General features: G+C 35.4%; 2 protein-coding genes across 3 annotated transcripts in view; one reads left to right on the top strand and one right to left on the bottom strand.

The window, feature by feature from the left end:
- The window catches only part of LOC130027372 (platelet glycoprotein 4-like), a 253,284-nt gene that overhangs the window by 137,138 nt on the left and 98,514 nt on the right, over positions 1-17,632 (bottom strand). The gene's annotated exons all lie outside the window — the stretch shown is intronic.
- Positions 17,420-17,632, top strand: part of GNAT3 (G protein subunit alpha transducin 3) — a 52,057-nt gene continuing 51,844 nt past the window's right edge. Inside the window, exon 1 of the mRNA XM_056118097.1 lies at positions 17,420-17,537. Within this exon, the coding sequence (XP_055974072.1) occupies positions 17,420-17,537 (118 nt within the window). The remainder of the gene's footprint in view (positions 17,538-17,632) is intronic.

Here is a 17,632-nt window from a genome sequence, read left to right as displayed (position 1 = left end):
ATTGTCTCCTGTTGTTCATCGATTTGCTCAAGTGGGCCCAGTACCGTCTCCATTGTGACACTTGTTACTGTGTTTGGCATATTGAATACATAACAGGTAACTTGCCAGGCTTTGCTGCGCAGGCTAGATACTCTCGGTAGCTTGTCGGACTCTCCGAGAGGGGCGGAGGAATTGAACCTGAGTTGGCCAGGTTGGTCGTGTACAAGGAAAAAGATCTACCTCTGTGCTATCGCTCCAACCCACTTATATAAACAATCAGAAGAAAAGACACCAGTAATAAACCGCAAAATTGCAGTCAGTTTAGAATGGTACAACAAAATACAGTAGGCTAGGCAGCTAGGAACATTTATTTAAATTATAACCAATTATTAAAATAAACCTTTATTTCTCATTGTTTTGTAGGATGACTGAGACTCTGAGATGAGGATGTTAAATAGTGAGTTTGTTGGTGAGGCCCCATTTCCAATTTATGGATTATTTCCCTCCTTTCAGGAAGAGAAAGAGTTCCAGTACCTTCATTGCCTTAGAAGTACACTAATTGTGTTCTAGGACACTACATTCATAAATAAACTTCCTCTCCTGCCCAAAGTCCTATCTCAAAATATCAAGACATTGAGGAGTGAAATTCTAAGATATAAATTTGAGAGGAAATATTCAGTCATAGCACCACATAGCTTGCCTACTTAATTAGATTACAAAAGAGATACCTATCTAGCACATGTTTTCTTATGAGTAGAATTTATTTCATGACAAATTAGTGAAAAAAAGTAAAAGAGATTGACAACAGTGAAAACAAACACTGTAATTAAATGTTTTTCAACATGAGAAACTAATCATCACTGTCATCCTCTTGTTTGTCAATTTACTTGATCATGTGTCAGTAACGTCTCTATTCATTCCAGCCCTGAGATTTTAGCAGCCTCTCCTTACTAATAAAGAAAGTAATAATTTTTTCATAAATCACTGATAACTTTATGTAATAGTTTTTAGAAACCTATAACATTATCCACAAGATTATTTTTACATTCAAGTATTACTTATTGAAACTTGAATCTGAATTTTCAGTCAACTGAAAATTCATTTATTACCATTGCATAGACAATATTATATTTTTATATATTTTTAAATATATATTAAATTTAACCATAATTTAAATTTAATTAGATTTAACCATAAGACAAGAATTCAAAGTAAATAAATTTGGTAAATTAAGATATTAAAATATTTGCTAGAGATATGGAAATTGACCAAACTGAAAAGACACAGGAACACAAAAAAGTTATGAAATCCAAATAGATAAAGACATATTTGGTTTTATAAATAAGTATAATTTGAGAAACAAGTATGTGGAAGCTGAGTTCAAATATCTACATTGTTTTTGAATATGCCTTAAAAGCTATTGTTATAATGGTTTTATTAATGTCTTACTTCATACTATATGTTTAGTCTTCTTTATTAAATGATGTTAACTCCTTCAATAATTCCCCAGCTATATGTGATATGTTAGGTTCTTGACCAATTTGTTCAAGAACATGGGCCAGCATTGGTAAAAAAAAAAATAAGGAAAAGAGAAGTGTTACTATAGTGTAAAGTAGTATTAATGTTTATATATCTTACACATTATTTTATGTTGTATATCCAATTACCTATTACATTTAAAACACTAACTAAAATAATTTACTTCAACTTTGTGAAATACCAAGTGCAGAGACCGCTGACATCTATAACAACTCAGTCTCTCCAGAAAAAGTCATTATTTGCTTAGTTTTTCTGGAAAATCTTGTAATCAAGAAAGGTTATCTCAGGGTCACTAGAATGAAGGCTAATGCTGAGAAAATTGGAAGAGGAACGGAAGATTTGCCTGTATTCCCAATTGAAAGGCAGGAAGTTGCAGGGTGAAGTTTTCCTCTTGATTTTTATCCCAGTAATTACATGTTTACAAGATGTTAATTAAAGAAGCAGAAAGGTCTCTTGACCTAGATACACAGGCATATCTACATTATCAAAGATGAAAATGTATGCTCAATATTTCTCCCCAAGTATTTTTATTATTTATAGATTCAGAGCTAATTTTCCCTTTTCGATCTAGTTTTACATGTACAAAGATCATTTGATACACATCAATACGTGAAATAAAATACTTTCAGGTGATTTGAGAAGGGATTAATCTTTTCTCAACATGACACAAGAATACAAGGAGGAGGGATAGGCCTTCCCTCAACACACAAAAAAAATACAACTACTAATTAAAATACAGCAAATCTCTCAGTGTAAATGCAATCCTACAATGTTTTGTTCTGAATATTACATTAGCAGAATCATATGTTCATGGCTGTTTTATTTACCCAACAAAGATTCACACAGTATCATAACAGATGCTACCTTTAGTTTTGTAAGGGATTAGAGAACATCTGTTATAATTTTTTTTTGTTTAAATTTTTTTGAGAAAAACAGTTACAAAGTTGTCACTGATTGAGTTTCAGTCTTACAAAATTCAAACACTTGTCCCTTCACCAGTGTACATTTCTTATCACCAGTGTGTAAATTTCCCTTCTTCAATCCCCAATCCCCATTCTGCCTCTATAGCTAACACCTCTCTCTTTCTCTCTCTCACTCTCTCTCTTTCTCTCTCTCTATCTCTTCTTTTGGTTATTATGATTTGTGATCATATACTGTCAAGAGGGCTGGAGCGATAGCACAGCAGTAGGGCATTCGCCTTACAAGCGGACAACATGGCCGATCCGAGTTAATTCCTCTGCCCCTCTCTCGGAGAGTCTGGCAAGCTACCGAAAGTATTCGATATGCCAGACACAGTAACAACAAAGTCTCCAATGGAGACGTTACTGGGCCCGCTCGAGCAAATCGACGATCAATGGGAGGGCCTTTACCTTTACCTATACTGTCAAGCTATTATGTATATTCTTTATCTACTTTTAGCACTCAGTTCTTGTCCAGAGTGATATCTGTCATTGTCATTCTAGTCCCTTCTCTATCCTCACTGCCCTCTCCCCCATATCCCCACTTGTGACAAGCTTCCAACCAATTCTCCAGTCCCTCATTTCTATTGCCCTTGGGTAGTAGTCTCATACTGTGTTTTTTTATATTCCACAAATGAGTGCAATCATTCCATGTCTGTCCCTCTCCTTCTAAATCATTTCATGATACTCTCTATGAAGTGACCTATCTTAATCTTGAAGTGAGATAAAAACGCTTTTTTACTGCTTTTCACTTTCAGAAATTGTATGACTTCTTCTCTTTGATGGAAAATTAAATATAAAATAGAAGGAAGAATCTAGAACAAAGTAGAGATCAACAACCTTAAAACAGAAATACCACTTGAAAAGAGTAGTAGCCTATAAATATAAATGCTAATTCCTAGAGCTTAATTGAGGCAGTCACTTCTCCTATAAACTGGATAAGTATCTCCAGTTATCTGTTCATTATTGAACAGAAGTGGTAAGACACATGCTTCATTGAAATTTTGTAAATACTTAGAACCTCAGCGTTAGAGTAGGCAGTACTAGTGGCAACAGAAGCAAGTTGCCTACTCTTGAATTAAATATTAAAAGCAAAAACATTTCCTTTGGATATAAATTTTACATTTTGCCATTGTTCAGAGACTTCCCTATAGATTTTTTTTCCTTTTTTTTAGACAACTGCCTAATGCTCTGTGATTCCTAGGTCTTCTTTTAATTGCTTTCCCTCTAGATTGCCAAGTTATTCTTTGGAGTTAACCTGATTTAAAATCTGCAATTTAAGGCAATCAGCTGGACTGTCATATCACTGGGGAAATGGAGGAGGATATCACTCCCATTGTACAATAGAGACCAAAAAAAAAGTGTTTATTTCCTCTCATGCTGATTAAATTTTAAGGTAGAGGTTAAAATGAAGAATATGAAAAACAGAACTTTGGTCCCATATGCTCTCATAACCTTCTCATGTAAATCTGAAAGCATTGTGTGAATTGGCAGCCAATAGGAGGTACTGAAACAATCCCGATTTAGATGTTAATGGAGAAAGTCTCTGGGGACATTAAAAATGTTCTTTAGTTTGTTTTCTTTTGTGCTGTTAAGTAAATGTTGTAAATCATGGGTCACAGTTTCTGGGACACTTCCAAAAGTCAAATCCCTTTACACTGAGCAAAAATACCAACCGAATTATGGATAGCTAATATATATTTATACTGAAGGAGAAAAGCATTGATAATATTACAGAGTTATATATATTATATAAACATAAAATGCTACTACCAGTTAAAATACAGATGATCTCTCACAATGTGAAAAGAGAAAATAAAAGGGAAGGAGGGACTGGATAAGAATGAGGAAGATAGAAAGGAAAAATGCTGAGAAATGACGATGGGAGGATTTCCTCTTCTGTCATTAATTCAACGCTATTTGTCACAAATTCTACAAAAACTTTCCTAAAACTACCCACGACTCCACAAGAAATAGTAATTCCATTAGCTGCAGGTATATGATGTTGAATCACTGTTACTGTCATTGTCCTTCTGTTCATCAATTTGCTCCAGTGGGCATCAGTAACGTCTCCATTATGAGACTTGTTGTTACTGTTTTTGGCATATAGAACATGCCACGGGGAGCTTGCCAGGCTCTGCCGTGCTGGTGGGATACTCTCGGTAGCTTGCCGGGCTCTCCAAGAGGGACAGAGGAATCTAATCTGGGCTGGCTGCGTGCAAGGCAAACATGCTTCCTGCTGTGCTATCACTCCAGCCCACTATGTGGAATATGCACTATTTCAATTTTATGTTACATACTTTATACTTTCAGAAAAACAGATGCAAACTATACAATAATGACTTCAGGGTCATGGTAAAGGGTGATAAATTTTCCTACTATGGGGATTTTAGTAGCTACTGGAGACTGATAATGTTAAACAAATATTTTGTAAAATGGCTTAAAACTTATTAATTTGAAAAATAAGTGCAGCATTTTAGCTAAAATTAAAAGAAAACCCAAAGCTTGCCAGATTTTTTTAAACCGGTAAATTTTAACTGAGTTAAAATATTTTTTTAGATAGAAGTAGTCACTTTGTTCAAAAGAATATTATCAACATTGCATGCAATTATGTATGTCTGTTTATAGGTACATTTACAGATCACAGACAGCAATGATGTAGGGACCTGAAGACAGAAGAGAGCAACCAAGATTCATTCCTGCTGTACTTACACCACTTATGATGCAGTACGCTATTATTTGCAGTATATTCAGATTAGTTATAACTGTACTAAGAAAAACTGAAAGTTTTTATGTATACTCAATGATCACTCCTTGCTGACTCAGTGTTCAATATGAGGTACTAAGGATCAAACCCTGGTCAACCAAGCACAAAGCAAGCATTTTCTCTGATATGCCATCTGTGCAGCATTTCCATTTTTTTAAAAAAAGGATGATTACATTTTAAGAAAAGATAGGAAATAGAATTATATAATGTTCATTTAAAGTCAAAATGTTAGATAAAAGTGGAAGACAAATAATAATAAAGTGAGCAGTGTATAGAAACATAAATAAATGTGGTAAATATTAATCAGCTTGACCATTCATGTTGAAAATATATCAAACAAAAAGCAAATACTCTCAAAGTAGATCAAAAACTACGGTGTTTCGGAAGTGCAGGGAGGTGGGGGTAGGTAGTCTATCCTGACTCTGAGAAAACCTTGAAATTTCAGTGTCAAAGACCCACATACCTGAATTTCAGCAGATTAATTTCTGGGTGAAGCTCAGTCTCAAGACAATGGAGTCTTGCCAGAGGCATGGCGGCAGTTCTGCAGTGTGGGAGCAAGTGGTTGCTGTGGCTGTTTGGGCAGGTCCTGGGCTGGCCCATATCTTTGGATGCCCCAGATATCTCAGCCATGTGCAGGTATTTCAAGGATTTGGGGCGGCTAGTTGGCTGCCCTAACAGAGTTCTACAAGTCACTTGCTCCCACACTGCAAAATTGCCACCATGCCTCTGGCCTGACTCCATTGTTTAGGGACCAAGCTTCATCCAGAAATAAACCTGCTGAAAATGTTTGCTGCCACTCAACATCTTCAAACTTTACAACACAGATAATTTGGTAGTAGCACAGGCAGATGACATGTAACTTAGAAGGCAACCAATCTCAACTAACCAAACAGTAACACAGAATGCTTAATCTATAACAGCATCTTAGTAACTCTTCATGCAAGGACTTAATGTTTTAATAATGAGATAGAACAACTTACACTGATTTTCTTCATGCCAATATTTTTTTAAACATTCTCTTAGTAATTTATTGATAACAATCAATATAAACTAAATTAGTGTCAGTTTACTATGGGAGCAGCCTTGAAGAATATTTTGGCAAATTTGAGACAATAGTGGAGGGGAGATGATGATGGTGGTGGGATTGATGTGGGGATATTGAATGCCTATAAAAAATTATCTTGAACAACTTTGCAAACCACAGTGTTTATATAAAATTTAGGGAAGAAGCTTAAATATGTAGGACTTACCTATTTCACATAAATCCCAAAATATTTTAGCATAGAATTTCTTTAAAAGTTTTATTAAAGACAGGTAAGACATGATTATTACCATAATTAGATCCAAATATAAATAAACATTTAATTCAATAAACTTTAAAAAAGCATGATCTAATTCTCTGTTGCCCATAAAAAATTTACTTGAAATATAAGGATACATGTAGAGCAAATGGAGAAACACACTTGAAAATTCATGACAAGAAAACAAAAGTAGCTATACTAACTACATATAAAGAAACCCAAATAAGAAAGTTTATCAGATATTTTATAAAAGCGGGACATAACCTAATTATAAAGGGGTCACATCTTTTGTTAATAAGGTATTAATTGTAGGATAACATTGGTTTGCCCTTCCTCCCTGGCCGCAGGGAGCTTAGGTTTGTTGATTGCTCCCTGAACTGATCAATCACCCTTATCTCCTAATTAGACCCTGGTAACTTGTAAATATAGCTTTTCTCTTCTCCATAAGTCATTTGCATAGTTAATTTAGAGCAATGTCCTTTTTGTATAGATACAGGAAGACAGTTAATGCTATGCTTTTGTAGCTTGGGAGTTAATGGACTCCGAATGATACTCACTCCTGGGCATCTGTTCTCTCAACTTTAGCCTCAGTTGTCCTTAATTCCTAGCAGAGTCTGGATGGACCCAGGGTAAGCTGTAAACTACCCTGACATTGAAATGAACCTGACCAAAGCACCATAATACTTAATTATAAGTCAAGAGCATGGTCATGGACACATTCTGTCATGATCCAAAGTGTAGCATGTAGATTAGGAACCTGCTAGGGTTAGGAAAGATTAATCTGGCCTGAGCACTATAGTCTGAGATCTATAGCAAGATATTCCCAGGAGAGCCACCCTACAAGCTCATTGTATCTCTTGTGTGTCCATACAAAATTACTGATATTAAGAATTAGAATTAAGATGTTAATCAAGGGGCTGGAGGGATAGCACAGCAGGTAGGGCGTTTGTCTTGCACCTGGCCAACCTGGATTCGATTCCCAGCATCCCATATGGTCCCCCAAGCACCACCAGGAGTAATTCCTGAGTGCATGAGCCAGGAGTGACCCCTGTGCAATTCCGGATATAATCCAAATAGCAAAATAAATAAATAAATAAATACATTAAGATGTTGATTAAGTTATTGGTCTAAAGAGAGTGAAACACCCCTAGGTGATATTTTCCTCCCTTGAGCCTGATTGGTGATCAGGAAAAGCTTTTGATATGTTGATTGTGCTGCCTGAAGGGGTGCGGTGACTACCTGCATTGTGAGGACTTGGGAAGAGACTAGAGAGAGATCAGGGGCAGCAAGATGGACCATGGAGAGACTAGCAAGGGGGATAGAGGGAGAAGAATGTAGGGGAAGAATGCAGGAGCAGGTGCACAGAGAGACAAAAGACCAGGCTGCGAGATTGAGCGTGGAGATGAGTGAGAGAGACAAGAGGAGACTGGCCGTCCTAGGTGGGCGAGTGGCTCGAGCCTTGGGGCTCCCTAGCTGCCTGGTGATTACACAGTTAACAATTCTTAAGTGTATATGTGCAGCAAGAAGTTATCAAGTTACATGAAGAAAAATAACTTAGAGACACTAGAATTATAGCACAGTGGGTAGGCTTGTTTTGCCACGTAGCTGATCCAGGTTTGATCACTGACATACCATACTGTGCCTCAAACCAGCCGTGAAGTCTGAGTACTGAGCCAGGAGAATGTTTTGAGTCCACACAGCTGGGTGTGCAGTCAACACAACAATAGAAAAAAAATAAAAGAACTTATAGACAGTCAAGGAGTTTTAGGCCCTTGAATGATCTCATACCCTAATTTGGGACTTCAATATCCCTTGAACTGAAATCAGTGGATCCAGCAGGAATTACCTCAATAAAGATATAATTAAAAAAATAGTAATAATTTTAGTTGGCTGAATATAATAAGTATAATGCTTAGACTGTACCTTCCAACAACAGCAGAATATGCATTTGTGCATGGGACATTTTCTGAGATAATCTGTTATGAGTCATAAATCATACCTCCAAAAATGTAAAAGAGCATAAAGCCTATTTTTAGATCATAATGTACTTAAACTAAAAGTCAGTAACAAAAATTTAGTTGGAAATACCCTGAATTCTTGGAAAATAAACAGCACATTTTAGCTAGTTATAAGTAGCACATAGGTCAGAAAAGAAATAACAAGAGAAAATTTTGAAATAGTTAAGAAAAAAATTAAAATACCACTTATCAAAGTACATTGGATTCGGTAAATGTAGTGCTCAGAGGATTATTTAAGCCATTGAATTAATATATTAGAAAAGATGGAAGATATGAAATCAGTCATCTAGCTTCCACATTTGGAAACAAGACAAATAAAGTTAAGTAATAGAGAGTTAAGTTTTCAAATTATAACAAATATCAATGGAACTGATTTTTCACCCATATTTCAGGACCACTGTGAAGCCAGACTGCTGCCTGGTCATCTTGGCCCTATCTCCAGAAACATCAGAAAAAAAAAGTGTCTCAAAACCTAGTTAGGAAGCTGCCTCATAAATTGCCACTTCACCTTGTCAATGACCCTGTAAAACTTGCCTGGCCCCCTGCTAGGCCCTGATTCAGCACTGTCCCTGGTTCTGTGAGCTCAAAGCTTCTCAGAACATGGCTATAATCATCCTATATTTAAAAGTTAATATAGGATGATTCATTTCCACTGTAAAAATGACAAAACCTACCCCCTAATTCTAACAAAACCTTAAGCCAAATCATAGCCCAAGTTAAGATTAAGTTTTAGATTAACAACCCTAATCAAGTCAACTTTCTTAGACAAACTCTGACACCGGCTTTGGCCCAAATTTACTATTAGCCTCAATTGAACAACCTTCCTATATTTGAGATTTATTTTCAACTTTAAAAATTAAAAAACCTATGTTATAATTCGATATGCCAAAGACAGTAACAAAAAAGTCTCCAATGGAGATGTTACTGGGCCCGCTCAAGCAAATTGATGAACAAAGGGAGGACAGTGACAGTGACAGATAACTCAATCAGCACCTGATTGTAACCCTAGCCCAACAATAATCCAATACTTATTTTATAGTAACCCTTACCTAGCCTCAGTATAAATCCATCTTTTAATCTTAATTATACAATATCTTTATATTTAACTTTTATTTTAAACTTTAAAACTTACCTAATGTTTTGTCTAATTCTAATAGTACCTTAATCCTAATTTTCAATGGAAACTAGTGGAACTCACTGGAGATTTAGAATATCATTGTCAGTACTGGAACATCAAAAGTTCTAAATAGATTTCACTTGGACCTTTTAGGCTAGTCAAGGTGACAGACATTTCCTTTTGTTTTATTTACTTATTTTAAACTTTTAAACAAATTTATGCACTATGATTTGCACATTTTCCATAATAGAGTTTCAGGCATACAATGATCCTGTACCAATGCCACCATCAATGTCAACTTCCTCCACCCATGTCCACTGGTTCCTTCCCACCTCCAATCCTGCATCTTTTACAGGGACATATTTGAGTTCAATTATTGTGATTTCCTTTTAAAGGCTAGTATTTCCCCTTACTTGTAATCTAAACAGAGGTTTTTTTGCCTTAGGAAGTAGCTTTCAAACCAAGGCTCCTGCAAAGTAGGTCAGTAAAAATAATCTATAGCATAACCTAACCAGGAAAGTCTGAATCTACTACCATAAAGAGCTCACGTGCAACAAAACTACAAACAAACCCATCTGCAAAAGTCAGGAGGAAGGGGGTGGGGGAGAGAGAGAGGGAGAGAGATACAGAGACAGAGAGACAGAGAGACCGAGAGAGAAGGTAAATAGAAAATAGTAGGAGTGAGAATTATTTAAGAGTGCTAGATTAAAGTAAAGTGGATGTTTATTGTGGACACATTTTCCATATGATCAATGACAAATGGTACGGAATGACAACAAAAAGAGAAGTTGGCGCCAAGATTGGAAAATCAGTGACATTTTAGGAATTGTGCAAATAACTTTTCATGTATTAAAATAATAAAGGGGCTGGAGAGATAGTATAAGGGTTAGGGTGCAGGCCTTGCATGCATATAATGCCAGTTCTGTTACCAGCATTACATGAGCTCTTCCAGTAGTGATCTCCAAGAATGACTAGAGTAAGCCCTGAGCCCTTCTCTGTGTGTCCTACAAAACAGAATAAGATAAAATAATAAAGGTTGTCCTTATGTTTGGAGGTTTCAACAGGGGAGCGCAGCTATTCATATACCCTCAACCAAAGACTAGTCCATCTCTATTTGGGGAAGGCCGTCCTCTTCGACTGAGCATGCAGCTTCCAGAGGGACGCACATGCAATCTCGATTCCTCCACCCCTCTCCAAGAGCCCGGCAAGCTACCAAGAGTATCTCATCCACACGGCAAAGCGTGGCAAGCTCCCGGTGACGTATTCGATATGCCAAACACAGTAACAAGTCTCACAATGTTACTTGGCCAGCTCGAGCAAATCGATGAACAATGGGAGGACAGTGACAGTGACAGTCCTTATGAGAGAGGAGCTTCAGCATTATCATAACAATTCTTTATAATTAATAATAGGAAATACAGTTATCGACCCAGACTTCCTTAAAGTTATGGAGACAACAAGATACAAAATAGAAACCAAAAGATTATCTTAGATGGAAAATGTTCAACATCAGGATTAGTGTACAAACATTCACTGAAAGTACTCTATGGGGTCAGAGTAGATTATGTTACATTGGGAATATTAGCAGCCTCATGACCCTCATGAAAGAGAGGAGGTATATGGAAATTAACAAGTGACTTTTTGTTGTTGTCTTTTGGGGCCACACCCAGTGGTGCTCAGAAATTACTCCTAGCTTTGTGCTCAGGTATCACTCCTGGCAGTGCTCAAAGTTTAAACCATATGCAGTTCTGGAGCCCAAAGCAGGCTCAGCTAGTGCAAGGCAAGTATTTTGACCTCTGGGCTATCTCTCTGGCCCAATAAACAGGGATTTAGATCATGTCAAGATTACAATGAATCCAGCACATTCAGAAACTCAAACAGTAAGTTTTTTGAACATCTGAACATGTATTTGGAATGCATACACATGGCAGTTGGAAGAATATCTAAATTTCTAGTTGGACTTGTAGAGTAAAATCAAATTATAAATATCAAATATAAGCCTTATACTACTAACCCACTCCCTAGATTTTATGGTCATTAAATGATATAAATTGGTTGAATCTTTGACTGTGTCTCAGGATAAATCTGGACACCATGTCAGCTTTAGAACTCCACCTACATAAAATTGTTTGCGTTGTCTGTTTCAACTGTATTGCAATTATATTTTTCGTGCCAATATTTCTTTCGTCATTCATGCAAATTATTCTAAATAAGGCTTTATAGTGATTTTTCTGCATATGTTTTTAATATTAAAGTCAATTTTCAGGAAACTTTTCCAAACACACTTTTTTGGTGAAGTTTCCCAGAATATGGGAAAACATATTTGCATAACCAACTTTGCATAATTGCACATATATTCAGTTTTTTGTTCTTTCCCATTGTAAAGAGCTGTAGTTCTATTTATTTGAAAGTTCTGTTACTTTTTTTTTCTTATAAGAATCTGGAGTGATAGAACAGTGTAGGCTGCTTGTCTTGCACATGGTCAACCTCAGTACCCATATGGTCACCCAATCCCCTCTAGGAATAATTCCTGAGTGCAGGGACAGAGGTAAGGCCTTTAATACTGCCAACTCTGGCCCCTATCCTAAACAGACACACAAAAAACATTTTTCATCTGTGACCTTACCTACACACTGATAAAATAGAATTTAAGCTCTATCAGAGGAAGTACTTAATAGTATGCTACTTATATATTGCCAAGTTTCTCATCTTCAGCACGTAAAATTATAAAATTCTCTCAATTATTAAATCAATCAGTTTCCACAATAACTCTGGAGCAAATACCTCATACTTACAATATTTTTAAGGATAAATCATGATTTCAAAAATGGAGCAAAATTTAAAAGGCTAGCTATAATAGAAAATACATTATGAAATGTAGTAGGGAATATATTTGCATAGTTGAGTGGAGATAATTAAATTATTCATTAAATTATGGGATAAATATGAGAAAAGTAATAAATGTGGAATCCCTAGCTATCCTAGGGAAAAAAAATAACAGTGAGACTTTGGTCTAAAGGAATTTTGTCTGGCTCAATCAGATAGGTTAGATTAAGTTGGGACAGAGATTAGAAGCAGGAAATCTAAGAGTTTGGAATAATAATCAGAACCAAAGTGAATAAAAAACAAGTTTAAGGGAATACGTAGTGGAAATGTTTTATTGAGATATCTAATAGCTCTTAAAATAGAATTTTGTTTTGCAGGAATATATCTTTTATAGAAAACAATTTGCTTGTTATCTTTGAAAATTAGATCTATAGTATTATTTGTGTTAGTCATTAAATAGAACCCTACCGTAGTCCAACATAAGAATGTATAGAAGGATGTAGACTTCAGTTCCAGTGAATAAAAAAGCTATCTGTATAGGCCTTATAATATATGAACTGCTTAGTGTTGACACTGTAAACTTATTGCACCATCTGAATGTAATAACTTGAAACATGAAGTTTTACCCTATTCCCACAAGATAAAAAATGCTGCTTTCAGGAATTCCCTGGACATATAAACTCTCTGGAGAAAATAGCATGTAGGCAGTTTCCAGAAGTACACATTTGAGTACTATTAGTAAAGGAAGGATGGTTCGCCTCAAATTTCATGGGAATATATAAAGATAAAGGTTATTGCTAAGGCAGCCAGGACTCAAACCTCTCAGGGACCCAATGCCTAGAGTCAACAGCTTCTATAAGGAAACAAAATAAATAACGAAACAGATAGCATCCTGTATTAAAATTTTCCAGAAGGATCTGAACCATCAAAACCACTTACTGGGGCCAGAGAGATAGTTCAGTGGGAACAGCACTTGCCATGCAGGTTTGATCCCCAGCACCATAGGGTCCTCAAGTCTTATGAGAAATGATCCCTGAGCACAGAGCCAGGAGTAAGCTTTGAGCACAGCTGGTGTGGCAGCAAAAAACAACAAATAAACAAGCCATTCATTTTAGTCAGTCTTCTGTCACATTCTCAGAAAAATCCAGCTTGATGACTATAAGAAAAACTCTTAATGTTGTGAAAAAGGCATCTCCAAAGTCATAGGTGAAATATCAATAATAAAAGGAACATAAAGGCTAGTAGTACAGAACTATAAATATAAAAATGCTTACTAAAACGTTTTAAAAGTTAATATTCCCTGCTGAAGATTCCAGAAACCCTGACCAAGACTAGAGAAAGGAAACATTCACATAAACCAAACTTATATCAGTGACCTTAAGAGACAAAGGAACTCTAAATTCTGCTTCATTTTTTGTCTACCTGATGACAAAAAATTAGTCCTACTGCTGCTATTTAAAAAATACCCCAAAAATGTTCTTAAAAGCCACTCTCAAGATTGTTTCAATTTTAATTCATTATTGTTATTTTTGAGATAATGTATTTTACAGTAATGTTTAGGATTGTGCTTTTTCTGTATAGTTACTACACCTTTACCACCATCAAAGTGTCACAGACCCTCCATAACTGACTTTATGTAATTCTTCATCTGCTGTATTGGTCTTACCCCACGCTTACACTGCCATCCTTGGTAACCTGAGTTCTGTTGTTAAAATTAAAATTTCCTTCGATGTTGACCATCTCTTTTCTTTTTTTTTTCTTTATATACAACATACAAGTAAGATCACACATCATTTGTTCTTCTCCTTATGATTTATTGTGCTCAGCATGGCACCTTTTGATCCCATCCAAATTGTGGCAAAAGGAAAGCTTTTATCTATAGCTTAATTGCATTTCATCATCATTTTCCTAAAAATCACAATGCTTCTGCACAATGTCTTCAATTTTCTGTTTGATCACATAAATGTATTGTCCCTTTGTATGTGCACATGCAAATTCATCTATCTTAGCTGAAAACATAAAAATTTGGTATGATGTTTATGATTTAGTAGTGTATGGTTTTCAAAAACAAATGCTCTTTATGGCTATACTTCTTCAAACATTCTGATCTATAAATGACCCCCTCACTATAGAGCATGGTTTAAGAAGAGAGAGGAGATGTGCTAATATTTTTCACATGGAAAGAAAATAAACATTGAACTAGTAGCTATTATTATAGTTATGGATATCTTTACTATTTGTGATTTTATTTATTTATTTATTTTTGTATTTGAGAAACTCTAAAATTTCATTTTCTGAGATAGCTCTAAAAGGATAGAGAAACTTAGGAAGAAACCTTAACCATCTGTCACCTCAGAAGACCCCCAAAAGAGAACCCTGTATTTTTATTTATTCACCAGAAAAATATCCAATAGTTTATATGATTGGCAATTTGCAAAATACTATGGAAGAGATCCAAGTTAATAAGTTATCCACATGCTAATGAAATTTAGTACTTTATTTTCATCATTTTCTTAGGTCTGTAATACCAGTATCCTAAGTGAAGCAATATTGGCTAACAGCTGTATTAACAACCCCTGTTCATTAGTGAAATTGTGTACCAGGCACCCAAGGGACAGATGTGAGAAAGTAGAAAATGTAGACTTTTATTTCTGAAAGATCTTGTCAGTAACCTATTTAGAAAGTAAAGCACAAATCCTTTCAAAGCCAAATTTATCCCTGAAGGAAATTATGAGAAAAATTTACTGACAATTAATTATATGAAGCACCGTGTAAGTTTATAATTGCCATAGAATCTGTAAAATGTTTTCTTTATAATCTTCTTAAAAATATTTCTTAATCTATTTTGAAATGATATCTTAAAAAAATCATGTATTTACAGGTTTTGGCATGAATCTAATTTAATATGAAATAGGCAAATTATTTATTTATTTGTCTATTCAATTATTTTGATTTTCATCCCATATCAGAGAGTGTTCAGAGATTATCCCTGTCTCTGTGCTTTGGAATGACTCCTGACAGTGCTTGGGGTCCCATATGTGGTTTGTCAGGATTCAAACTAGGGCAGCCACATGCAAGGCAAGAACCTTAACTCCTATATTACCTCTTTAGACTAAATAATGTGTTTTAGTGTTTGAGTTCTTTTGTGTTACCACCAGAAGATATAAATAAGCTGGGCAGCAAAAGGAGAGAGAGAACACAAGGGATTGCCCTGCCACAGAGGCAGGGTGAGATGGGAGGGATGGGGGTGGGAGGGATATTACCCATGGTGGTGGAAAATGGGCACTGGTGGAGGGATGGGTATTTGATCATTGTATTATCAAAACCCAAGCACAAAAAATTGTAAATCTACAACTGTACCTCATGGTGTTTCACTAATAAAAAAAAATAATGATTTAAAAAAAATAAGCTGGGCAATACCAACCCTGTTCCTTTGAAGCGGGACTTTTGCATTGTAAAAGAAATACTATGTGATTTGCATGAATCCTTGTATATTAACCTTTCCATATCTTTATACTGTCATGTCATAACTTTGGACCAATGATATTTGATTGTGCTTACATATTGGCAATATAATATTTTAAAATAAAATAAACAAATCAGAAAGATGTATTTAATTTGACAGCCTATTTTCTTATTTTGATTATGCAAAAATACACCTGTTCAAATTTTGCACATCGATCCACAAGAAGACTCAACTCTGACAGACTGATGGATTGACTGTATTCAAAGATTTCCTGGTTAAGCATATTTCGAATTCACAGAATATGCATTGAGAATCTTGCCTGCTATCCCAGGTAGCCAACTCTGTTTGCAAGTAAAATATTAATTGAAAATTAAAGTGCTTTAGGTTTCATATAAAGAAAATATTGTACAGCACAATCTTTGTCATCTTCAAGAACAACATGGCATGTATTGGGAGAGTTCAAAGGCATGGAACCTATTTATGTATATTTACAGTTGTAATTTTTTTAGAAAGAACAAAATTACCTACTTCTCTAAAGAACATTTTTATTCCCTTGGTACCAAATCAATAAAGTTCCTCTCACCATAGCAGCTGTTGTTTAATGGTTCCAACGAGTTGATACACTGCCTAAATGGAACACAATTCAGAGTGTATACCAAGTGAGTCCTCCATTTATGCTAATGGATTGGTTCTCTCACTAGCATTTAAAGTACAATTTATAGAAATGGACCTTCTGAGACTAAAATCAATAATATATGAGTCCTATTTTAGATACCATGTTTATGAGATTCCCACATGTATAGTAATAATGATAAATACAGTACTACATAATTATAAGAAATATCAATTTTCTTATGAATAAATTATTTTCTAGTTAATTACAAACTATGAGATTCACAGAAATTATAAGTCATAATCTCAGCACAGAGTACCATAAATTTGGTTAATTTAGCACAAATACTCTGATAATATCATATATAGCTCTTATAAGGCATTTAAAGACCGAACACCCAAATATAAGCTGAAAGTTTGTTGATTACTGATAATAACTTTAAATAGCAGCAATAAATGCTGCCCATTCTAAGAAACTCTTTCACTCAATGCATACTATTCATTGTAGAACATCTTCAGTGTACAGAACATTACCATACCCTATTCATTAAAGAAAGAATGCAGGTTTTCAAAATAAGTGACAGGACTGGCCATGTAATTTGAAAGCATAATGAATTCCCTCTCGAGTATCCATCAGTATTGCATGGTTTAGCCCTTGATCAGGTGACAGATGAGAAGCATCTCTTTAGTCAAAGTAGAAATTTAAAGAAGGGGGTATTGGGCTGTTGATTACTTCAGCAGATCATTGCTTTTGGATCCTGTGTCCAAACCAGAGCTCTCTATTCATCTGAAACAAGTTTGAGCTGATAATCTGGCAAGTATCTGACTTTAGAAAATGGGGAGTGGAGCTAGTTCGGAAAGCAAGGAGTCAGCCAAAAGATCAAAGGAACTGGAGAAAAGACTTCAGGAAGATGCTGAGCGAGATGCAAGAACTGTAAAGTTGCTGTTATTAGGTAATTTCATTCTTTTTGCTTTTAAGACCTGAATGTTTTCTTCAATCGTGAAATTGCGATGTATTTATTTTTTTAAAACTATAATTACAGTTACA

This window comes from Sorex fumeus, unplaced genomic scaffold, assembly GCF_029834395.1.
Source record: "Sorex fumeus unplaced genomic scaffold, SorFum_2.1 ptg000037l, whole genome shotgun sequence".
In the NCBI taxonomy this organism is placed as follows: Eukaryota; Metazoa; Chordata; class Mammalia; order Eulipotyphla; family Soricidae; genus Sorex; species Sorex fumeus.
This window is presented reverse-complemented; position numbering and strand designations above follow the sequence as displayed.